Source organism: Anomaloglossus baeobatrachus, chromosome 4, assembly GCF_048569485.1.
Source record: "Anomaloglossus baeobatrachus isolate aAnoBae1 chromosome 4, aAnoBae1.hap1, whole genome shotgun sequence".
In the NCBI taxonomy this organism is placed as follows: domain Eukaryota; kingdom Metazoa; phylum Chordata; class Amphibia; order Anura; family Aromobatidae; genus Anomaloglossus; species Anomaloglossus baeobatrachus.
In genome coordinates, this window is record NC_134356.1 from 209,240,129 (window position 1) to 209,266,652 (window position 26,524).

At 43.3% G+C, this 26,524-nt stretch overlaps 1 protein-coding gene across 1 annotated transcript; it reads right to left on the reverse strand.

Moving 5' to 3' along the window:
* Positions 1-723: 723 nt before the first annotated feature.
* On the reverse strand, positions 724-12,280 carry LOC142302362 (retinoic acid receptor gamma-like). The gene is made up of 2 exons (XM_075343420.1): positions 12,220-12,280; positions 724-1,971 (listed from the first exon to the last, which is right to left on the reverse strand). The coding sequence occupies exons 1-2, from the start codon at positions 12,278-12,280 to the stop codon at positions 1,223-1,225; spliced, it is 810 nt and encodes a 269-aa protein (XP_075199535.1). The 3' UTR covers positions 724-1,222.
* Positions 12,281-26,524: the final 14,244 nt, after the last annotated feature.

The following is a 26,524-nucleotide window of genomic DNA, read 5'->3' on the forward strand; positions in this document are numbered from 1 at the left end:
GGGAACACTATTCTCCTTAAGGAGACTTTGCAAGCCAGTCTGGCTGCCAGGTAAGGGGACTTATAGCTGCAATGCCCCTAAAATTCCACGGGGGAACACTATTCTCCTTAAGGAGACTTTGCAAGCCAGTCTGGCTGCCAGGTAAGGGGACTTATAGCTGCAATGCCCCTCTGGGAAATATTCAAATTGTCTCTCCAGTAAAGGAGACAAACTCTAGCACAGCGCCACCTATTGGAAGTAGCGATCCTAAAAGTCACAAGTGGATTTTTGACAATCCTTTGCAATATGACTCAGGATATATAAGCCAGATCAGAATCCCAATTTGCAGACACGGTGTTTCGGGGTGCTTGCCCCTCGTCAGTGCAAAGTATGGGGGTGTCTGATCTGGCTCATGAGAAAGCTATGTGGGGACCACGGGGGAACACTATTCTCCTTAAGGAGACTTTGCAAGCCAGTCTGGCTGCCAGGTAAGGGGACTTATAGCTGCAATGCCCCTAAAATTCCACGGGGGAACACTATTCTCCTTAAGGAGACTTTGCAAGCCAGTCTGGCTGCCAGGTAAGGGGACTTATAGCTGCAATGCCCCTCTGGGAAATATTCAAATTGTCTCTCCAGTAAAGGAGACAAACTCTAGCACAGCGCCACCTATTGGAAGTAGCGATCCTAAAAGTCACAAGTGGATTTTTGACAATCCTTTGCAATATGACTCAGGATATATGCTTGTATATATATGTATATGCATATGTACACACGCAGACCAATGTGCTTCTGACACTTCAAGGAAAGGTATTGTGCTGACACCGCTGAGCTCTTCAGCCGAGCGTCCTGTCTCTCTTTAGCAGAGGATAATTGGTCATCAAAATCTTTGGCAAAATACTGAGTGGAGAGGGCTCCTTAAAATAATCCAGTTCATGTTGGAGCATCAAAGGCTCCTGCACATATTGCTTATTATGGGGGTTACATTGCTGTGCCCATATTTTAAGTTATTTCTATGACGTTCCCCCTGGGTATTGTATTGCTGGTTATGAAGTCCCATTCCAGTCCTCTCAGAGAATAAGGCTTTTTTGCATCAGTAAATAAGAGCAGAATTGAGCACTAGACAAGGCTTATAGCCCTGCTTATGGCTGACCCCAGAATGCCTCATATATCAGGGGGTGAAGCCACTGCGGCTCTTTGGAGAAGTCCAAGAGGAAGAACATTCTTCCCTTTATGTGCTGGTTGGCTAAGGAGTCTTGGAACCACTGCTATCTTCCTCTGTAGGGCTGCCCTCGCTGCTTTCACTGGAAGGAGGTTCACTGGGTTTAGGGGTTTCCGCACCATCCTCAAAGGCCTCTGGATTCTCCAGCATTTCACGGATCAATGGAGGCATAGGTCCTGGGATCTCCATTTTCAACGTAATTGCCCGCTCAGCACCTTTGGTGCTGATTCCTCTCAAATCTGTGATCTTCATAAGCATGCGAGGGAACATGTATGGCTTGTTGGGTCTTCGTCTTCGAGCGTAAAATTTAAGCGCTTCCAGCAATGGCTCCTGGAGCTTTTCTACCTTTTCTGGCTCTTCCAAGTCCATCCGATCTCCACAGATTAGGCAGATGGCGCTCAAGAGTCCTGTTTCGGTGTCATCCATTTCCAACGGGAGCAACTGCCCAGCAAAGGCAAAAACCAAGTCTGTTAGGGGACCAAAACCGGCATTGTGCATCTGAGTCCGGTTCAAGGTCAAACCATCTGAAAAAGTCATGGTGTCTTGTTCAGGGGTGTAACGTGTGCAAATTCGCAGCATCAGGATGTCAAGGCAAGCGGCTTTCAACAAGGTTATTTGGTCGGCAATGGTCAAGGTGGTGAAACCAGGCAAGCGTTTGGCAAACTCCACTATCTTGATGATGCATTTGGTGGCAAGTTCACTGAATTTATCCCATAGGCCAAGATCTAGTTGCACTCTTTGGTCAGCGCTGGAATTCGTAGTGGTTATATATCCTGAGTCATATTGCAAAGGATTGTCAAAAATCCACTTGTGACTTTTAGGATCGCTACTTCCAATAGGTGGCGCTGTGCTAGAGTTTGTCTCCTTTACTGGAGAGACAATTTGAATATTAGAGACCTGTGTGATAATAGATAAATACATGAACTCTTGTGTTTCACCATTGTCACAGATAAAGATTCTTTACTGTAAGAGCAATGAGACTATGGGATGCTCTGCAACACATGTAGTGAGTGATTTGTTTATTGAATTCAGAAGGGGACTAAATTTGTTTCTTCAAATTAATATTACCAGAAGTGGGGTAACTAGAGGCCAATTGGCCCTGGTGCAATATTTGGACCTGGGGACCCCTGCACATTAGTAAGACATATGGGCCCTTGTAGCATTCTAGATTCAATAGAGACATACATGCTTCCCCCCACTTCAGTATGTAACAATGTCTATATATATATATATAGACATTGTTATATATATATATATATATATATATATATATATATATATATATATAAAAAAAATATATATATATTATATATATATATATATATATATAGATATAGATATATATATATAAAAAAATATATAAAAATATATATATAAAAATATATATATATATATATATATATATATATATAAAAAAAAAATACATATATATAAAATATATATAAATATTTATATATATAAAATATATTATATATATATATATATAATATATTATATATATATATATTATATATATATATGTATATATACATATATATATATATATATATATATGTATACATACATATATATATATATATATATATATATATATATATATATACATACATATATATATATATATATGTTCCCAGCCTGATATACAGCTCTGGCAAAAATTAAGAGACCACTGCAAAATGGCCAGTTTTTCTGATTTTTCTCTTTATAGTTATATTTTGAGTAAAATGTAAATTGTTCTTTTATTCTATAAACTACTAATAACAAGTCTCCGAATTTCCAAGCAATAAATTTTGTATTTATTTTCTGAAAATGACAAATGGTCAAAATAAAAAAAAATGCATTGCTTTCAGACCTCAAATAATGCAAAGAAAACAAGTTCATAATCATTTAGAAACAACAATACTAATAATGTTATAACTCAGGAAGAGATCAGAAATCAATATTTTGTGGAATAACCATGATTTTTAATCACCGCTTTCATGCGTCTTGGCATGCTTTCCACCAGTCTTTCACACTGCTTTTGGGTGACCTTATGCTACTCCTGGTGCAAAAATGTACCGTATTTTTCGGACTATAAGACGCACCCTGGTTTTAGAGGAGGAAAATAGGAAAATAAAACTTTAAGCAAAAAAATGTGGTCATGACACACTGTTATGGGGCGAGGATCTGCTGCTGACACTGTTATGGGGGTAATGTCCCCAAATTCGCTACTAAGGTACCCCATCCTGGTAATGATCCTCCTTCCTTGTATATGATCCTGCTATAAACCCCCATCCTGCTCATATACCAGCATCCTGCTCATATTCCCTCATCCTGTTCATATACCCCATCCTATTGATATACCCCCCATCCATCCTATTGATATTCCCCCATCCATCCTGCTCATATACTCCCATCCTGCTCATATACTCCCATCCTGCTCATATACTCCCATGCTGCTCATATACTCCCATCCTGTTCATATACCCCCATCCTGTTCATATACCCCCATCCTGCTCATATACTCCCATCCTGTTCATATACCCCCATCCTGTTCATATACCCCCATCCTGCTCATATACTCCCATCCTGTTCATATACCCCCATCCTGTTCATATACCCCCATCCTGTTCATATACCCCCATCCTGCTCATATACTCCCATCCTGTTCATATACCCCCATCCTGTTCATATACTCCCATCCTGCTATATGCCCCCATCGTGCTCATATACCATCCTGGTATATGGCCTGTATCCTATAGCACAGAGAAAAAAAAAATAAACGTTTATACTCACCTTTTCCTCACTCCCTCCAGCACCGATCATCTTCCTCTCAGTGGCAATGACCTGTGTGTGTGGAGCCGTTCCCCTGCAGCACGCGATGTCTTCCTGTCTGTGCCGATCAGCTGATCAGCACAGATCAGCTGACCGGCACAGACAGGAAGACGGCTCCACACACGGGGACGGGTGAGTGTACTGATTCACTGCACCCCGCGCTGATGATGACGTGCGGGGGGCAGTGAATACAGCCGGACATGATCACTCCAGGCTGTAATTGCCAGGGGTGACCATGCGGACCGGCTCTTTACTATGCGCGCATCCCAGCTCATCCTCCCGCCCACCTGTCAATGCCGGCTTCAGCGCTGAGAGATGGGCGGGAGGATGGGCGTGCATATGTAATGAGCGGGCCCACGTGGTCACGGCAGGCGCTGCTGCTGCCTGCTCGTGCCGCCGATGACCCGCTCCACCGCAGCACCCTCGTTCCCGGCCGAAGCCCTATAGTCAGACCATAAGATGCACCCCCAACTTTCCCCCAACATTTGGGGAAAAAAAAAGTGCGTCTTATGGTCCGAAAAATACGGTAAGTAGTTCTTCTTTGTTTGATGGCTTGTGACTATCCATCTTCCTCTTCATTACATTCCAGAGGTTTTCAAAGGGGTTCAGGTCTGGAAATTGGGATGGCCATGGCAGGGTTTTGATGACCTTTATCCACACAATGATTGACCTAGCTGTGTGGCATGACGCATTGTCCTGCTGGAAAAAACGGTCCTCAGAGTTGGGGAACATTGCCTGAGCAGAAGGAAGCAAATAGTGTTCCAGGATAACCTTGTATGCGGCTTGATTCATAAGTCCTTCGTAAAGTTTAATCTGCACAATTCCAGTGTTGCTGAAGCACCTCCAGATCATCACTGATCCTCCACCAAATTTCACAGTGGGTGCAAGACACTGTGGCTTGTACGCCTCTCCAGATCTCCGTCTAACCATTAGATGACCAGCTGAAAATTAGACACATCAAAGAAGATTACCTTACTCTAGAACTTGGGCAGATTAAACTTTGCGAAGGACATATGAATCAAGCCGCATACAAGGTTATCCTGGAAAAACAGTTGCTTCCTCTGATTGGCCTGCAGCATGTATTGCGGTGTAGGCGCCTGACAGGTCTCTTCGCTGCAATACACTTTGGTTGAACGCACATCCAGATGAAGAAGGTGGTGTGGTCAGTGGGTCCACCATTAGCACAGCCTTATTGCGGTCGCACTCTCTGTGACTTTGATCATTACATTCCTGATTATAAGTTAAATGTAATGATGAGTTGAGAATTAATCTGATATCTTTGAAATACTTTCTGAATTTGGAAAGCAGAAAACATGTTATGGAGTTATTTCACTTTCTTCTGAATCCACATTGTAGTAGAATAGATTTAACTAGATATACACATATCTTGTTTCAACCTCCACCGCCCACCTCCTCCATCTCCCTACGCAATGACTTCTACACGGATCACAGCGCATGCTCACAAAGCGGTCCCGTAGAAGTCAATAGGCCAATACATCAGCCAGATTTCGAACTTGTTTACTCCTGAAAACTGACTGGGGTATTTAAGTCCATATTTCTAAAAGAAAGAGCTCTACTTGTATCCCTGTACTTAGGTTTTCTAAGTTTCATTAATCATCAGCCCAGTGACAAGACATCCCTCATCTGAATGAGGTCTTTTCCCAGAAACAGAACATTGATAAATCTGCCTCTGTACCTTTATCACCTGTAGCTACAAACTGATTCCTGCCATAGACCGTGTAGATGTAGTGAAGGAAATGAAAATCTAAAATGTGATGCCTCAAAAAATTGAGAACTTGATTTATATAGTAATTTTGAAGACCGCCGTTTGATTTTGTGTAAATAGATCCTTCTTTTTGCTGTAAGGATATGATTTTTTTTCAAAATGTTTTTCTTCTAGAAAACATTTTTGTGCTTAGCTCCAAGTAATTCAGAAGAATAATTTAAAAAATAATAAAAAAAAAAACACGGTATAAAAGATTTCCTTTATTTGTTCACATCAGCTGAATCCGAATATGTTGCTTTACAGCAATCTAATAAAGTAGTAAAAAGCAAAGTGACATTTTCTATACTAGACATACAGAATTGTCGCAGTCCCTGTAGCAGTCAGGTAAGGCTACTTTCACACATCCGGATTTTTGCTCTGCGGCACAATACGGCGTTCTGCAGAAAAACCGCAACCGGCTTTTGTAACGCCGGTTGCGGTTTTTTTTTGCATAGACTTACATTAGTGCCGTATTGTGCCGCAGGGGCTTGCGTTCGGTCCGGTTTTTGCCGCATGCGGCAGATTTAGCCGATGCCGCGGCCGGATCGAACGTTCCCTGCAACATTTTTTGCTCCGGCAAAAAACACCGCATCGCGCCGCATCCGGCCGCTGCGGCGCATTTTTCAATGCATACCTATGGAGGCCGGATGCGGCGCGATGCGGAAAAAAACGCATCCGCTCGCCGCATGCGGTTTTTTCCACTGCGCATGCTCAGTAGCATGCCGCAAACGGAAAAAAACGGACGGGCCGCATGTAAAAACTTATGCAAAGGATGCGGTGTTTTCGCCGCATCCGTTGCATAGTTTTCACAGCCGGATTGAGCCGCAGTGCTCAAACCGGATGTGTGAAAGTAGCCTAAAGGTTTTATTCAGAATCTGCCGCCCACCAGGAATAGTAATTTCAGCTTGATGAATTAATAAAGCTCTATGAATTGGTATTAGCCTGGATTCACTGCACTTCTATGATTGTAACTTGAATTTACAGGAACAATTTTAGCAACGTCAGATAAAGTAGAATAATCCGAAGGAGAAAGATAATCCAGACGTCTGAGAAACCATTGCAGCTACAGTGCCACTGAAGACAAGATCTGCATTATTTTATAGTCGGCATATTATTGTACTAGACTCCAATGGAAGCAGAAGCTGACACTACCACACAACAGACGGGACAGACAACTTTGAGGCTATACAAGGCAATGTAAGCATCTTCGAGCAAATTGTCTAAAACTGTGTTACTTGCAGAAAAAATAGATCACTGGTTACAGAAGTCGCAAACTTCTATATTTATTTCTGGTTGATGCACATTTGTAATTGACGTCACATACTATAAAAAAAAAAAACCTATAAAAAAATTGTATTTCCTTCATACAATGTTTTATCAACCTGGGTTCCTGGTCCTGATGTATAGGCTGAGACACTGAATTCAGGGATATGTCACTTATTAGGCTGTGTGCTGTTGTTCCAATACAAGTGTTTTATCAGCAGAAAATTAACACTGCCCAGATAACCGCTCAGCCTGCTAGATCCCTCACCCCTCATCTGATGAGCAGCTTACTGTCAATAGACAATGTACACAAAACCTGTGGTGTGGGTGTGGTTAGCTTTCTAAGCTCTGCTACATTATACATCTAAAAACACTGATTGTGTCAGAACTGCTGTACCTAGTAATATAGGTGATACATTGTTGGAATCAGTACCTCCTTATCTATATTATGGTGGTCTTAGATGAGGTAGAAATCCTGGTGACAGATTCCCTTTAACTGACTATTCCCTAAGCTATTATTGTGGTAGCAATGATTGCAGCATTTCCAAGAAGTAACAATAGTTTCCAGGGGCTCACAAATATCTCTGGAGTTATTCTGTATATGACCTGCATACTGCTATGTTCAGTGCCTTGCAAAAGTATTTAGCCCCCTTGAATTTTTCAACCTTTTCCCCCATTTCAGGCTTCAAACATAAAGATAAAAATTTTATTGTTATGGTAAAGAATCAACAACAAGTGGGACAAAATTGTGAAGTTGAACAAAATTTATTGCTTATTTTAAACTTTTGTAAAAAATAAATAACTGAAAATTGGGGCGTGCAATATTATTCATCCCCTTTACTTTTAGTGCAGCAAACTCACTCCAGAAGTTCATTGAGGATCTCTGGATGATCCAATGTTGTCCTAAATGACTGATGATGATGTTATTGCGGCGAACAGCGGCAGGAGGGGGAATAACGGATGCAATACAGCCCGCCCCCGTGGCCTGCAAAGCTCATTAGCATACCAAAAGGTAAGAATTTATAAAGTGTTTATTTAGGTCTGAAAGGGGGGCCAGTAGGAAGATGGACCTTTCTAGAATGCATCCCAGGAGCTGCAGAAGGGGATTCTTTTAGTTTCATAACAAAAATTCTAGTGACAGAGGTTCCCTTTAAAGCTCATGAATATGCACTGCTTCCACCATCCACTCTGTAACTGTGTCTGTGATTTCCCTCATACTAGCTGTCTGGGTCCTGGATTTGACTGTAAAAATATATAAATAATTAGAAAAAAATGGGGTAGGGGGAAACCACACATCATTTTTTTTTTAAATTATTTATTTAAACCATTTAAAAAAAAAAACACATGGGGTCCCCCGTATTTTGATACCCAGCACAGATAAAGCAGACAGCTGAAGGCTGCAGCTTTCAGCTGTGTGCATTACCTTGACTATGTATTAAAATACGAAGGACACCATGCATTTTTTTTAATATGTTAAATATTGTAAAATAATGGTCCCTCATATTTTGATACCCAGCTAAGATAAACCGGTCAGCTGGTGGCTGGTATTGTGAGGCTAGGAAGGCCCATGGTTATTGGGCCCTACTCAGCCTTAAAATAGCAGCCTGCAGCCACCCTAAAATTGTTGCATCCAGTAGATGTGCCAATCTTGGCGATTACCCAGCTCATCCAGATTGCCTTGGGGCGGTGGTAAATGGGAAAATATAATGGGTTAATGACAGCTGTGATTTGTCCATATACTGTAGCTCCCCACAGCCGACAGCACTCCTGCAGTTCCAAACCATGACACGCTCACCACCACGCTTGACTATAGGCATGGCTCTCTTGTCTTTGTACTTCTCACCTGGATGCCACTACACACAATTGACATCATCTAAACCAAATAAGTTTATCTTGGTCTCATCAGGCCACAGGACATGGTCCAGTAATCCACAGCCATAAGGTGGCTTTACACACTACGAGATCGCTAAAGCGATCTCGTTGGGGTCACGGAATTTGTGACGCACATCCGGCCGCTTTAGCGATGTCGTTGTGTGTGACACCTATGAGCGATTTTGAATCGTCGCAAAAACATTCAAAATCGCTCATCAGTGACATGCCCCCCTATTCCCAATTATCGTTGCTGCTGCAGTAACAATGTTGTTTGTCGTTCCTGCGGCAGCACACATCGCTATGTGTGATGCCGCAGGAACGACAAACATCTCCTTACCTGCGTCCACCGGAAAAGGAGGAGGAAGGAAGGAGGTGGGCAGCATATTCCGGCCGCTCATCTCCTCCCCTCCTTTTCTATTGGGCGGCGGTTCAGTGACACTGCTGTGACGCTGAACGAAGCGCCCTCTTAGAAAGGAGGCGGTTCGCTGGGCACAGCGACGTCGTTGCACAGGTGACGCTGCCGTAGCGATAATGTTCGCTATGGCAGCGATCATCACATATCGTTACAACGATTGGAGCGGGTAAAGCGGCCCTTAGTCTGCTTGTCTTCACCACAGTGCATGCAGGTTTTCTTGTACATCGGTAATAGAAGAGGTTTCCTTTTGAGATGACAGCCATGTAGACCAATTTGATGCAGTGTGTGGCATATGGTCTAAGGACTGACAGCTTATTCAGAGGAGCAAGGAGAGTGTTTTCATCAAGATATCCTACATTATGACCATCGCCACCAGGGAAACTGCAATGAAAACATGATGGTGAACAACATTTGTGGATGAATGTGTGAAAAGGATCCGACAAACCATCACAAATCTGGTAAAAGTAAACATTTCTAGGTTCGTTTTCATCAATTTGTAGCATTTTTATTAAAATATGCTAATGGGTTGAAATATATTGTAATTTGTTTTATTTTGAACTTAAACCCAAACATTTGTAATTATCCTTAAGTACGGTATTCTAATTTCAACTGTTTGCTGTCCTGACCGCAAAATCAAAGTTTCTGCAGGTGAATACATTTTATCCATGTTTTTATGATATAACCAATTTAGAAATGACATTTATTCCCTGGGAATAAAAATCACGTTACATAGTGAAATCTGCAAACAATCATATGTTGCATTCTGTCAGTCTAATTGCAGACCTCATCACACATTGCCTATTCTAATGTGAACAACGGCATAAGGGAAAAGAAACAAGCAATAATGCTTATTGATAACTCATCTGTATTCCTTGCTATATATTGCCTTGACATGTTTTCCCTTTGTTTTAAAATTCTTCAAGAAGCTCCACGAGTTATGGCATCATTCATCGATATCCATTTTGAGTGATGTTGTCAGAATGTTGCAGGTATCATGTTGTGGGAGTAAGGCCTAAGACACACGGCATGAAAATCGGAGCGAGTGGAATGTGATAAACATCGCATTCCACTCGGACCATTATAAGCCTATGTGTCAGCACCCATGAGCAATTATTTTCTCAGCCCTAATCGGACCGAGAAAACAATCGCAGCATGCTGCGGGTGCAAGGCGATTCTGTTTCTCTCGCACCCATTCAAGTCCATGGGGCGAGAGAAACATCGCACTGCACTCGCATTACACCGATGTACTGCGAGTGCAGGGCGAGAATGGCAATAGCTGGCAATGGAGGGAGATAAATCCCTCCCTCTCCTCCGCAGCGCTGGCCCACCCCTCCTCAGTGCCGACCCGCCCCCCCGCAGCTGTGGTCCGATTGCATGATCGGACCTCAATCGCAGTGACACTCGCATGACACTCGGCTTCCACTGTACTGCCAGTGTGAACCAAGTGTCATGCGAGGATCATAGTAGTCCCCCGTGTGGCCCCGGTCTAAGGGGAAGTCCCCCAAAATGTCATTGCAGGTGTGGTTCCAGATCATCAGTGACATGCATCTGCCTCCCTCTTTAATCGACTGCAGCCTTTGTGCGCATATAGATTGCCCGCACTACAAGTCTGACTGCAGCATGGAAATTTGTTGAGACCCGTATTACATCACAGTCACAATGTCTTCCTTCACTGTAGTGAATGTGATGTAAGAAAATCTCAAGTTACTGGATGTAGATTTATAAAATAATTGATAAAAAGGATAAACATGTGTCGTCATATGTCCAACTGCCACAATCTTTCATCCGGTCCTTTTTGGCTCCATTATCTTCACTTTGTGTTTGGAGTGACTAGTTCTTGGACGTGTCAATGTCTCGCCTGAGGCTTACTAGAAAGAGGGTGATGAAAGAGCAGTTATGTCTGAGGCTTATTGAAAATGATGAGAGAGCTGAAAAAGATGTGCTAAGCAAATTTTTTCTGGAACTGCCATTTTGCTTAATTTACACGGTGTATTAAAAAAATTTGGATTAGGGAGAAAATAATTTTTTGCAAAAATTCCCAGTCAAATTGAATTTGCCGTAAACAGATTTACTCATCTCTAAGTACAGATAAAGCAAGTCCTTGCCGGTAAGAGCTAGAAATATTTGCAAATCAATTGTCCCTTATTGATGTATAGCATCACTTCTGCAATCTTTTGTTGGTAAACCTTACGCCTGTCCTTGCTATAAAGTTTTATTCACGTTGTAAATTGAAGAACATGTAATGTTGGGAATGATTTTGATGAGGCAATAGATAAACGCTTATCCTACATAGGCTTGTTTCATACAACTGTGAAACATGGACCATTCTTGCACCATCTGAAGACTTGGCTCAACCACTGAGTCTCCCGCTCTTTGCCAACTGCTTCATAGGCATATATGAAAAAGGTAGCTAGGGTGGGGTGCCCAGATACGATAATGGTGCAGTGTTTCACTGAAGTGTGAAACCAGTGTACGTTTTAAGGGAATCCTGGGATTAGAAAAATATCTAAGTGTAATATATGTCACTCCACAAATTAGAAGAACCAGGGTGCTCAGATGGGACACCACTACCAGGGTGCTCAGATGGGACACTACTTAGACAAAATGGTCTGTTTATTCTGCAGAAACTACACCACACGAGTTGATTTCTGTTTAGCAGGTCAGCTAGTGAAATGGGTAGAGATTAGTGCTAGACAGGCTCGCAGATTACTGGGACCAGCAGAGCTAACCCGGATTTAAAAAATAAATAAATAATTCCGGTTCCAGCCTGGAATTGATACCAGGTATTTGGCTGGACATCGGTCTCCACATAAGTCTTTTGGGACCAGAATCCGGCGATTAAAAATGATGGTAGAAGGGATAGGGCGATAGGAGCAGGCGAACTATACTTACTGAGGCTCTGGCTCAGCTGTAACTTCTCTCGCAGCCGCCTATTCACTTCCTGGGCCTTCATGCATATGCACAGCTTTCCCTAGTCACAGACACGCCTTCATCATGAGTTACATTGTGTCAGCTGGCTACTTCCAATCACAGACGCTATGCGCGTCTATTCTAATATAAAAATAAATAGAAATTTGGCGTAGAGACCCTCTATATTATTATCCACGTAATCCACAATATATTTATTTTTACTGTACGATATAGATCCACAGACAGGGTTTGAGAATGGAAGCGTCAGACTAGCTGTCACTCAGCGTGGGGGCGCATCTGATTAATCAGACATCGATGGGCCGGTTAAGTAGTGAATATGCATGAGTCTAATGAGACACCATGGAAGAAGTTGCAGCCACGCCAGAGGCTCGGTAAGTACCATTTGCTTTATTATTTTTTCTTTATTTTTCCTTTATTTTTTTTTTTATTACCTGAGTGGCGGATCCGGATCATTAGCCAGAATTCCTTGAGGATTCTGGGCCTGGGCCCAGCCCTTGGGTACGCTTGAAACCGTGTGGATCCGGACTTCTATAACTCGCGTTCCCAAGGTCCATATGACATTGTTATGACACACGAGCTTTGCGACCAATCAGCATCGGCTTCCTTCTCCCTACCTGCAGAGACAGGAGTAATTAACAGCAAGTGAGTGGCAGCCGCAGCGCTCACTTTCTGTTAATCACTTAGGCCCGATTCATACATCCGGCATTTCGCCGGATCCGGCACGCATGCAGTACAGTACATTCATTTACAGTGAAAGCGCGACACCATGCAGACAAATGTGGTTGTACATGAAGCACACAACCACATGGTGTCGCGCTTCCACTGTAATTGAATGTACTGTCCTGCATGTGTGCCGGATCCGGCATCCAGCGAAATGCCAGATGTTTCAAACGAGCCTTGACCGTTCAATGAATGGAAAGAAGGAAGCCAGGGCTGATTGGTTGCAGGGCTGGCATGTCATAACAATGTCACATGAGCCCCATCAAGGCATCGGAGGAGAGTATAAGCTTTTTTATTTTTATAAGGGTGAATATGGGGAAATTCCAAAGATGTATTAGACATTTTTTTATGCTCGAAGAACAGCTTTTTTTTTTCCCCTCTTATATTAATATATGACTATCAAGGAAACTGCTGTATAGAAAGAAATATAAAACCTTGCTACAGCCTTTCCTCAAATTTCTACAGCTCTACCTGTGTAATTGAACGCACAAATCCTAACCTCTGTTATAGTCTTGACATGGATTAGCTAAAATTTCCATTTTTCAGCCTCTACTTAAACATATTGAGAACATGTTAGCACCCGTCTCGCTTTTAGCAAGAGATGGAGAAACACTCTTCCTGTTACCCACGGTTCTTTTTCTCATGATTGACAGCTTCCAGGTCACATGTCGCTGTAGATGTTGCTTTCCATTAAGAGTGAAGTGAAATTCAATTCGTTATGACATAAAAGTGGACTTAACCTCATAACGACGGCCGTACGACTTAAAGCGGCGGCAAAACAGGGTACTTATTCTGTTCCGCCGCTTTAAAGCGGCGGCCCGAAAAAACCCTGTAGCGCCCCCCAGCGACCGAAAATCTCGGGGGTTTCAGCTACCGGGGGTAGCTGAGACCCCCCAGATTATGAATCGGGGTGTTTTTTTTGGACCCCGTTAATGTGATCGCCGGTATACACCGTATACCGACGAACACATGAAAAAAAAAGAAATGGCCGGTAAAACTGATTTCTTTTTCATCTGACATGATCAAACATGTCAGATGAGAAAGAAATCTAACCCCCTAGTGCCCCCAAAGCCCCCGGTACCGGAGAGTCCCCCCACCCCCACCCCTACCCCCACCGGACATCCAAAATGGCGCCGAAGCGCACAGAAAACTGCCGCCGGCGCCGGCTCTGCAGTCATTTCCCTCCGATCTGAAATGATCAAACATTTCAGATCGGAGGGAAATGTCCTCCCCCTGACCCCTCCTCCGGTCCACCGGAGCCCTCTGGTCACCGGAGCCCCCTCCGGTTCTCCAGAGCCACCACCCCCCTCCCCCCTCCGGAGCGTGGAAGATGGCGGCGCACAGCGCGCGGCCGCCTTCATTCTGCTCTTTCTGCCGCATGTGACACGTCACATGCGGCAGAAAGGTGTCCCCAGGTCCCACTAGGTCACCCCCCGTAACCCCCCCCCCCCCCCAAGCCCCCGGTTATACGTTACCTGTCTGCCGCTCCGGGCCCGCGATCGCCGCCTCCTTCTTCAATGCTGGCGGCGCATGCGCAGACAGCGGCTGTCAGCTGGATCCCTGGAAGCAGGGATCCTGCTGACGTCGCTGATGCACAGGCTCCACTGTGGACCGGGGGAGGGTGAGTGCAGTGATCTGCAGCCACACTCCTCACATGGAGAGGCTGCTGTTCCAGAAAATGGGGGGTACGTTCTGTGAGCGTGCCCCTCATATTCTGGAATGAGGTTACTGCAGGTCACTCTGCCCTAGGTTGGACCGGGGCAGTGTGAGTGCAGTATTCTCAGATTACTGCACCCACACTGCTCATGGAGAGCTTGCTCTTCCAGAAAATGGGGGATACGTTCCCTGAACGTGCCCCCCATATTCTAGAAGATCCAGAGTCGCCGAGGGACCTCCAAAATGGATTACAGCGACCGGAATTTCTTTATTTTCAATAAATTGGTAAAAGAGGAATGTTTCGGGGAGTGTTTTTTCAAATAAATTTTTTTTTTGTCTTTTTTTTTTCTATTACTGACTGGGTTAGTGATGTCGGGTATCTGTTCAGATGCCGTGACATCACTAACCCCAGGGCTTGATGCCAGGTGACATTACAGCTGGTATCAACCCCATATATTACCCCGTCTGCCACCGCACCAGGGCGCGGGATGAGCTGGGGCGAAGCGCCAGGATTGGCGCATCTAATGGATGCGCCACTTCTGGGGCGGCTGCGGCCTGCTATTTTTAGGCTGGGAAGAGTCCAATAACCATGGCTCTTCCCACCCTGAGAATACCAGACCCCAGCTGTCCGCTTCACCTTGGCTGGTGATCTAATTTGGGGGGGACCCCACGTTTTTTTTTTTTTTTAAAAAACGCCTGGGGAGCCCTCCAAATTGATCACCAGCCAAGGTGAAGCTGTCAGCTGTGGTTTGCAGGCTACAGCTGTCTGCTTTACCCTAGCTGGCTATCAAAAATAGGGGGGACCCCACGTCGTTTATTTTAATTATTAATTTTTTGGGGGGCTAAATACAAGGCTAGGCACCCTTTAGTGCCACATGAAAGGCACTAAAGGGCGCCAGCTTAGAATATGCAGGGGAATGGGACGTTATATTTGTTTGACATCTATCCATTCATCCATTGTAGCATTTTACGCTGTGTGCCCACAATCAGGGTTTGCAGCGTTTTGGGCGCAGAGTGTTTTCCCTGCGTCCATAGCGCTGCGTTGTGCAGTAGAAGCACAGTGGAAGGATTTTTAGAAATCCCATGCCCAATGTGCTTCTTTTCTCCGCAGCATAAACCGACCTGTGGCGCAGCTTCCCGAGCCTCAGCATGTCAATTTATGCTGCGGAGACAAGAGTGTTCTCTGCAGGTAGCATAGAGCTCCACAGCGGCCTGAACCCAAATCGTGGGCATGGGCAGCTGCGTTCTCCCGTGGACAACACTCACATTTCTGCAGGAGGCTGACACTGTGTACTAGACGCCGTGTCGCTGGATCATGGCCACATAGCCTAACAGTGAGACATTTGTTGCTACAGCAACATTTTTGTGAAGTACCTGTGGATTCAAAATGCTTACTATACTCCTGAATAAAATCCAGTTTCCAAAATGGGGTCACTTGTGGGGGTTTTCTGATGTATAGGTACCCAAGGGGCCCTGCTAATGTGACATGGTGTGCGCAATTTATTTCAACTTTTCCAGAATTCAAATGGTGCTCCCTCCATTCCAAGCCCTCCCATTTAACCAAACAGAGGTTTTTGGCCACATGTGGGGTATCCCTGTGCTCATAAGACATTGGATAACAACCTGTGGGGTCCACGGTTTGTTGTTGTCTCTTGAAAAAGTGAGAAATTTGATGCTAAAGCAACAGTTTTGTGAAAAAAATGAAAATTTTCAATATGGCAACCTACGCTTATCAAATTCTGTGAAGTACTCGTGGATTCAAACTGCTCACTATACACCTAGATAAAAGCCTTGAGGTGTCTTGTTTCCAGAATGAAGTCACTTGTGGGGGACCGCCACTGTTTAGGCACCTCAGGGGCTCTCCAAATGCAACCTGGCGTCCGCTATTGATTCCAGCCAATTTTGCAGTCAAATGGCACTCCTTCCCTTCCGAGCCCTGCCATGCGCCCAAACAGTTGATTTCCACCACATATAAGATATCACCAAACTCAGGAGAAATTGCACAATAAATGTTATGCTGAATTTTTTCCTTTTACTCTTGTAAAAAAAAAAGCTACCTGGTTGAAATAACAATTTTGTGGTAAAATTTTATTTTTTTTTTTCATGGCTCAACGTTATAAAATTCTGTGAAGCACCTGAGGGTTCAGGGTACTCACCAAACATCTAGATAAATTCCTTGAGGGGCCTAGTTTCCAAAATGGGGCCACTTGTGCGGGGTTTCTGCTGTTTAGGTACCTTAGGGGACCTCCAAATGCGACATGGTGCCCGCAATCTTTTTCAGCCAAATTTCCTTTCTAAAATTCAAATATTGCTCCTTTCGTTCCAAGCCCTCCCATTTGTCCAAACAAAGGTTTCAGACCACATGTGAGGTATCACCGCGCTCATAAAAAAGTGGTTAACAAACCTTGAGGTCAAATTTTTGGAATTACCTCTTGAAAAAGTGAGAAAATTGATGCTAAAGCAACATTTTTGAGAAAATTATTAAAATTTTCAATATGACAACGTAACGTTAACAAAATCTGTGAAGTACCTGTGGATCTAAAATGCTCTCTATACCCCTAGATAGAAGCCTTGAGGGGTCTAGTTTCCAAAATGGTGTCACTTGTGAGGGATTTCTTCTGTTTAGGTACCTTAGCGGACCTGTAAATGCAACATGGTGCCCGCAATCTATTTCAGCCAAATTTGCTTTCCAAAATTCAAATATTGCTCCTTCTGTTCCGAGCCCTCCCATTTGTCCAAACAGAGGTTTCTGACCACATGTGGGGTATCAGCGCGCTCATAAGAAAGTGGGTAACAAGTTTTGAGGTCCATTTTGTTGTGTTATTTCTTCTAAAAGTGAATAAATTTGGGTTAGAGCAACATTTTTAGGTAAAATTTAATTTTTGCTTTTTTTCATTCCACATTGCTTTTGTTCATGTGAAGCACCTGAAGGGTTAATAAACTTCTTGAATGTGGTTTTGAGTACTTTGGGGGGTGCAGTTTTTAGAATGGTGTCACTTTTGGGTATTTTCTGTCATCTAGGCCTATTGAAGTCACTTCAAATGTGATGTGGTCCCTAAAAAACTGGTTTTGTAAATTTTGATGTAAAAATGAGAAATCGCTGATAAACTTTGAACCCCTCTAACTTCCTAACAAAAAAAAATTTTGTTTCCAAAATTGTGCTGATGTAAAGTAGACATGTGGGAAATGTTATTTATTAACTATTTTGTGTCACAGAAATCTCTGGTTTAACGGTATAAAAATTCAAAAGTTGAAAATTGCTAAATTTTCAAAATTTTTGCCAATATTCAATTTTTTTCATAAATAAACACAAAAAATATTGTCCTAAATTTGGTACTAACATGAAGTCCAATATGTGACGAAAAAACAATCTCAGAATCACCGGGATCCGTTGAAGCGTTCCAGAGTTATAACCTCATGAAGTGACACTGGTCAGAATTGCAAAATTTGGTCTGGTCATTAAGGTGAAAATTAGCTCCGTCACTAAAGGGTTAATAGACTTAATTTACCAGCAAATGTTATGATACACTGACCATAATTTACTGAGGCATTTCAAATCAATGGCATAGATCACATAGCAAAAAAAACATACCTATAGGGGTGGACAGCTGAAGCCTACACACACAGACGGTAACTTAAAGCAAAATGCTGGTGGTGCAGATAGAATTGCTTGACTTTATAAATGCTAGTAGTCATTTAAAAGGAAACCTAAAATCTGGGGCACATTTATCAATACGTTCTACTGTAAATCTCAATTCTAGTACATATAGCATAAAAAATATCCATCACTATTGCTAGCCTTCTTTAAGATAACAATATTACCTAAAGATTAAACCCTCATGTCTAATAAGGGTTAAACTTTCCTCCTCTACAATATGGAAAGAGATTATCCTTAACTGGGTGGACTTGTGCTTCTTTTCAGCATTACAAATAAGGCTTAGCCAGGGTCAGCTCCAGGTTTTTGTGGGCCCTGGGCGAAAGACTCTCAGTGGGCCCCACCACACATAGACATGCACAGATACATACACATACATATTTAAAGAGAATTTCACAAAACACATATAAACAGACATAAATCTAGACACAGTCGTATACACTGACATACTACATAGATACACATCATACATGCATACACACATTTTTATATATTTATACTGTGTATATATATATATATATATATATATATATATATATATATATATATATATATATATATATTTCTAATATTGGGAAGCCGGCAAAAGCCTCATTCATCTCCCCGCTTGTCTAACAGACGTGGCCGCACATAGAGCACACTAACACTGCTGTATATACATCACAAGAGAGGCTGGGGACATACACATTAATGGGGGGAATACATATTACTGAGGAAAGGGGTATACAGAAATGGGGGGCATACAGTTCTAGAGGAGGGCAGTGACTCTGAGGTGGGGGGATAAACAGCTGTGAGGTGGAGGATGACCTGCAGCTCTGGGGGTATACAGCTCTGGGGTGGGGGGGACATACAGCTCTGGGGGGTATACAGCTCTGGGGTGGGGGGGACATACAGATCTGGGGGTATACAGCTCTGGGGTGGGGGGGGACGTACAGTTCTGGGGGTATACAGCACTGAGGTGGAGGGACATACAGCTCTGAGGGGGGTAACCAGCAACTGGGTGGAGGGGGCATACAACTCTGGAGGTATAGTAGTATGCAGCCCCCATATTCCTCCATATAGTCTTATGAAGCCCCTATTGTCCTCCATATAGCATTATGTACCCCTCTTATGCACTATGCAGCCCACATATAACATTAAGCAGCCCCCATATAGCACAATGCAGACCCATATAGCATTAGGCACCTTCATGTAGTATACAGCCCACATGTAGCATAATGCAGACCCAGATAGCAATAGGCACCCTCATATAGTATGCAGCCCACATACAGTGCTGGCCAAAAGTATTGGCACCCCTGCAATTCTGTCAGATAATACTCAGTTTCTTCTTGAAAATGATTGCAATCACAAATTCTTTGGTATTATTATCTTCATTTAATTTGTCTTCAATGGAAAAAAAAAATTGTCATAAAGCCAAATTGAATATAATTCCACACCAAACATAAAAAAGGGGGTGGACAAAAGTATTGGCACTGTTTGAAAAATCATGCGACGCTTCTCTAATTTGTGTAATTAACAGCACCTGTAACTTACCTGTGGCACCTAACAGGTGTTGGCAATAACTAAATCACACTTGCAGCCAGTTGACATGGATTAAAGTTGACTCAACCGCTGTCCTGTGTCCTTGTGTGTACCACATTGAGCATGGAGAAAAGAAAGAAGACCAAAGAACTGTCTGAGGACTTGAGAATCAAAATTATGAGGAAGCATGAGCAATCTCAAGGCTACAAGTCCATCTCCAAAGACCTGAAAGTTCCTGTGTCTACGGTGCACAGTGTCATCAAGAAGTTTAAAGCCCATGGCACTGTGGCTGACCTCCCTAGATGTGGAAGGAAAAGAAAAATTGACGAGAGATTTCAACGTAAGATTGTGCGGATGGTGGATAAAGAACCTCGACTAACATCCAAACAAGTTCAAGCTGCCCTGCAGTTCGAGGGTACAACAGTGTCAACCCGTACTATCCGTCGGCATCTGAATGAAAAGGGAATGTATGGTAGGATACCCAGGAAGACCCCACTTCTTACCCCGAGACATAAAAAAGCCAGGCTGGAGTTTGCCAAAATTTACCTGAGAAAGCCTAAAACGTTTTGGAAGAATGTTCTCTGGTCAGATGAGACAAAAATAGAGCTTTTTGGGAAAAGCCATCAACATAGAGTTTACAGGGAAAAAAAGAGGCATTCAAAGAAAAGAACATGGTCCCTACAGTCAAACATGGCGGAGGTTCCCTGATGTTTTGGGGTTGCTTTGCTGCCTCTGGCACTGGACTGCTTGACCGTGTGCATGGCATTATGAAGTCTGAAGACTACCAACAAATTTTGCAGCATAATGTAGGGCCCAGTGTGAGAAAGCTGGGTCTTCCTCAGAGGTCATGGGTCTTCCAGCAGGACAATGACCCAAAACACACTTCAAAAAGCACTAGAAAATGGTTTGATAGAAAGCACTGGAGACTACTAAAGTGGCCAGCAATGAGTCCAGACCTGAATCCCATAGAACACCTGTGGAGAGATCGCAAAATGGCAGTTTGGAGAAGGCACCCTTCAAATCTCAGGGACCTGGAGCAGTTTGCCAAAGAAGAATGGTCTAAAATTCCAGCAGAGCATTATAAGAAACTCATTGATGGTTACCGGAAGCGGTTGTTCGCAGTTATTTTGGCTAAAGGTTGGGCATCCAAGTATTAGCTAAGGGTGCCAATACTTTTGTCTGGCCCATTTTTGGAGTTTTGTGTGAAATCATCAATGATTTGATTTTTTGCTTCATTCTCTTTTGTGTTTTTTCATTGCAAGCAAAATAAATGAAGATAATAATACCAAAGAATTTGTGATTGCAATAATTTTCAAGAAGAAACTGAGTATTATCTGACAGAATTGCAGGGGTGCCAATACTTTTGGCCAGCACTGTACATAGATACACATCATACATGCACACACACATTATTTTTATATATTTATACTGTATATATATGTCTAATATTGGGAAGCCGGCAAAAGTCTCATTCATCTCCCCGCTTGTCTAACAGACGTGGCCACACATAGAGCACACTAACACTACTGTATATACATCACAAGAGAGGCTGGGGACATACATATTACTTGGGAGAATACATATTACTGAGCAAAGGGGTATACAGCACTGGGGGGCATACAGCTCTAGAGGAGGGCAGTGACTCTGAGGTGGGGAGACAAACAGCTGTGAGGTGGGGGGGTGACATGCAGCTCTGGGGATATACAGCTCTGGGGTGGGGGGGATATACAGATCTGGGGGTATACAGCTCTGGGGTGGGGGGGTCATACAGCTCTGGGGGTATACAGCACCTGGGTGGAGGGGGCATACAACTCTGGGGTATAGTAGTATGCAGCCCCCATATTCCTCCATATAGTGTTATGAAGCCCCCATTGTCCTCCATATAGTATTATGTAGCCCCCATATGCACTATGCAGGCCCCATATAGCATAATGCAGACCCATATAGCATTAGGCACCTTCATGTACTATACAGCCTGCATATAGCCCAATGCAGACCAAGATAGCATTAGGCATCCTCATGTAGTATACAGCCCCTATATAGCACAATGACACATATAGCATTAGGCACCTTCATGTAGTATACAGCCCACATATAGCACAAGGCAGACCCAGATAGCATTAGGCACCCTCATGTAGTATACAGCCCCTATATACCACAGTGCAGAGCCAGATAGCATTAGGCACCCTCATATAGTGCAGAGCCCCTATATAGTACACTGCAGAGTCAGATAGCATTAGGCACCCTCATGTAGTATACAGCCCCTATATACAGTGCAGACCCAGATAGCACAGTGCAGAGCCAGATAGCAGTAGGCACCATCATGTAGCATACAGAGAATAATACTCACTTCTCGTTCCCTCGCTGCTCCGGTCTCCTCGGCGCGTCCACTGCTGTCGCTCTGACCTCACTGCAGGCGCACAGTGATAATGTCACCGCGCTCCGCTGCAGTCCTGTCAGAGCGCCGACAGTCACAGCGGGGAGAATGATAAGAGAGGGAGCGCGCTGCTCACTCTCTTATCATTGCTCTCAATTGTATCGACAACCGCGATGCCAATACAATTGACAGCTCAATCCTCGGTGGGCGGAGGGGGGGCGGTGACAGCGTGGGCACCGGGCTTCCCTGAGTAGCGGTGCACCACTCCTGCCACCGCGAGTTGGCCCCCCGGCAGCTCAGGGCCTCGGCATTTGACCAGGTTTACCGGGTGCCTACGCCGGCCCTGGGCTTAGTGCACATGGTGCTGTTCTTGATGCGTTTTTTTGGTGCAGTTTATTGCCCAAATCTGCATGTCTATCCTTATGGCAGCAAAGTCAATGAGAATTCTGAAGTGCTGTGCGCATGTTGCTTCTTTTTCCCTTGCAGTTTTGGGTGCAGAAAAAAAACTGCAGCAAGTCAATTTTTAGCCCTTCCGGCCATTGACTTCACACACAAAAAACCATGAGACAAAAATGCACCAAAAAATGAACTCAGTTCTGCCCTTCAAAACACACTGTAAATCCTAACCACCCTGCAATGTCCAACTTTTAAAAATGTCTCAAATCTGCCCATTCCTCTACCTTAAGTCAACAAAAATGCTAGTGCATGCCCTAATCATCTCCAATCTAGACTGCTTGCCTCCCAACTAACACCATTGGACCCCCCCCACCCATCCACAAGTCTGGCACCTGACTTTGTTGAAGCACAATTTTTTCTGCTTTAATAACAAGTTTTTCATGCAAGTGATAGGTTGCCCTATGGGATCTAGTTTTTCATGTGCGTTAGCAAACCTCTACATGTCATGGTGGGAGGAATTCCACATTCACATATCTGATTCACTCTTTCTTAGCTGATATCCGTTGGTAGGCACGTTATATCGATGATTTAATTATGATATGGCAAACCACGGAAGATTATACAGCAGATAGTCGAATTGAAGCTTTCAGCACATACATAAATGATAATGATCTCAATTTACGGTTTACAGTTGCACACTATGACAATCAAGCTCCTTTTCTAAATGTATCTCTTTTTGGAGACACCTCTACAGGACATATCAACACTGCCCTCTACAGGAAAACAGGTAATGGCAATACTATCATACATGCCCACAGCAATCATACATGTAACACCATTCGGAATTTGCCAGTGGGGGAGTTTTTGAGAGCCCGTATGTTATGTTCTACGGAACTTTCATATAATAAAGAAGTTGCACGGATCTGGTTAAGTCTCCTAAAAAGGGGCTACTCCAGTAAAGGGCTTAATAGAGCACTCCGTATTGCAAATTCTAGGACCAGAGCTGACTTATTAAAGCTTCATGCCGATGTTATATCATGATGCCACATTAGCTAAAATCCTGGATGTTGATATTAATGTTGTGGCTAGAAGATCTAGAAATATAGGCAATCAAGTTTCACCTAGCCTTTATTCATCTACATCTCCGAAGAATACATGGCTCAGTACTGTTGGCTCCTACAAATGTGGATCTGGCCGATGTAATCTCTGTTCCTGTATGAACAAGACACAATCTTTTCAAAATGGTAGCGGTGCGACATATAAAATCTCATCCTTCATTAATTGCTCGACAACATATGTGGTTTACCAGGCATCTCGTCTTTCCTGCAACAAATGTTATGTTAGATGTACCTCCAGACCCCTCAGAAAAAGGATATCAGAGCACATTAACTCTGCTAATACTGTTTCTTCTTCCACAATGCCTACGGATACCAGAAAATGTTCTGTCTCATGTCTCACCCGACATTTTCAGGAATACCACCATAGTGATTTTACTCAATTGAATATTACTGTCAATGAAAGATTTAATAGACCCATTCGTGGCGGAGACTGGTTCCAGGAACTCTTATATACTGAGGCCAAGTAGATCATGCCTCTAAAAATAGGGAAGGATCACCTTGCCTATGCATAAAAAAATCAATTCAGGGATTAAATCGATTGCTAACAATCCTCCAAAATACTAGGAGGGACCAGCAAACCCTGTGATGATGCAAAAACACCTCAATATCAATTGGTGTTGGCAGATATATACATATATTCAACCGAGATGGTCAGGATTTTTCACACAACTGCTCACTCAAACTCTGTTCACAATAACGGCAGTGGTGTTATTCACAACCAATAGTATCCTCCAGTTGCTAATAGGAGGTAATTTTTTTGAGTGACCTTATTACCCACACATGTTTGGTCACAAAAATAATGTGCATCACATCCGGTTAGAACAGATAAACAATATCCAGGAATGCAGAGATTCAAGTTGTTAACCTGGTATTGTCTGAAAGGGAACAATCTCACCCAATTCCTGGTGTCTTGTTTCCCAGATGGTCAGTGTGTCCTCAAATTCGGCGTAGTCCAAAAGACCCTCATCAAACAGGTCTAGGACCCCTTATGAATGGACATTCACTGTCCTCTCCCAGAGTCTCCTTCTCCCTTCTCCCGACGCGTTTCTTATACACCATTCATCAGGGGAGCATTAAGGAGTAAACCTATACTGGGTTAATCAGACGGTGACAGCGCCAATCTTATAAGCTGTACAGCTGACCATCTGGGAAACAAGACACCAGGAATTGGGTGAGATTGTTCCCTTTCAGACAATACCAGGTTAACAACTTAAATCTCTGCATTCCTGGATATTGTTTATCTGTTCTAACCGGATGTGATGCACATTATTTTTGTGACCAAACATGTGTGGGTAATAAGGTCACTCAAAAAAATTACCTCCTATTAGCAACTGGAGGATACTATTGGTTGTGAATAACACCACTGCCGTTATTGTGAACAGAGTTTGAGTGAGCAGTTGTGTGAAAAATCCTGACCATCTCGGTTGAATATATGTATATATCTGCCAACACCAATCGATATTGAGGTGTTTTTGCATCATCACAGGGTTTGCTGGTCCCTCCTAGTATTTTGGAGGATTTTTAGCAATTGATTTAATTCCTGAATTGATTTTTTATGCATAGGCAAGGTGATCCTTCCCTATTTTTAGAGGAACTATTAAAAGTTATATTTTAGGTATTATTGCTGTATAGGTCCTTATAATTTATATACCATACCAGTGGCTGCATTATACAAGTAGATCATGCGCCTAGATACAAAGCAGCCCGCCGGACTCAACTTTCACTCGGTTTTACGTTATATAATGTGAAAAGCAATTTTTTTTTTTGGAAAAAAAAAAAATGTCTTTAATAATTTTTTTTCTCTCTCACATAGTGTATATGTCTTCATATGCATTTTGCCACTCCATTGTATCTGTCCATACATGATGGTGCCATATTTACCCTGCAGTTTTTGTCCTTTGGATTCTGCAATATACTTTTATATTATGTGTATACTCCTCTAGTTCATACTGGGAACACCCTAGTTTAATTCCCAATTTGCCTTTCCTGATGAGGATTCCCTTTGAGGAAGCCCTTCCATTTCCCCATTACTTGTTTCACCCTCTACATTTATATTCTTAGCCATATGCTGGGCATACTTACCTATGACTAAGGACTGTTTTTAATATTTTGTTTGTGGTCCGAAATGCGGTAGTGCCCTAATGCACATGATTTAAATATTTTTTTTGTAATTTCTCTTTTAATGTAGTTCAATAAAAACTTGATTTTTTTACTATTTTGTTGGTACTGTGTCCAACCCAACCCGTTCTCTTTCCTGCTGCCTGCACCTTTCCAGACAAAGCCTTTCTGATGGACACCTTGCACCTGTAGTCCTGGAGCACGCCTGTAGCAGGTTAGGCTAATTTCACACATCAGTTATTTGCAATCAGGCACAATCCGGTTTGTGCCTGATGCAACGGATCCGTGTCAGAGTGTGTTAAACTTATGCGACGGATCCGGTAAAAAACTGATCCGTTTTTTTTTTTTTTGTTTTTATAAAGCTGAGAGAGAGGTAGAGACCCCGTCATCACCGCACACACCCCGGCACTCCCGCACCCATCATCACTGCACACATCCCGGCACTCCCGCATGCATCATCACTGCACACACCCCGACACTCCCGCACGCATCATTACTGCACACACCCAGACACTACCGCACGCATAATCATCACCGCACACCCCGACACTACCTCAGTGACGTCAACGCTGACAGCGCGACTCCCTTAGTTGCTGCGTGGAGCTGATAGAGAGCGGCGGTGTTCCTCGGCCGCTCCTGTCAGCTTCATGTAGCAGAGGTGAAAGCATCTCGGGACCTCTGTGGATTACATCGGACCAGGAGGGG

Excerpts from the sequence above, each read along its gene's own strand:
- LOC142302362 (XM_075343420.1), bottom strand. The coding sequence starts at position 12,280 with ATGAAGGCCCAGGAAGTGAATAGGCGGCTGCGAGAGAAGTTACAGCTG. Across the intron at positions 1,972-12,219 it reads ACAGCTGAGCCAGAGCCTCA|GATATATAACCACTACGAAT; the intron begins GTAAGTATAGTT and ends AATATGACTCAG.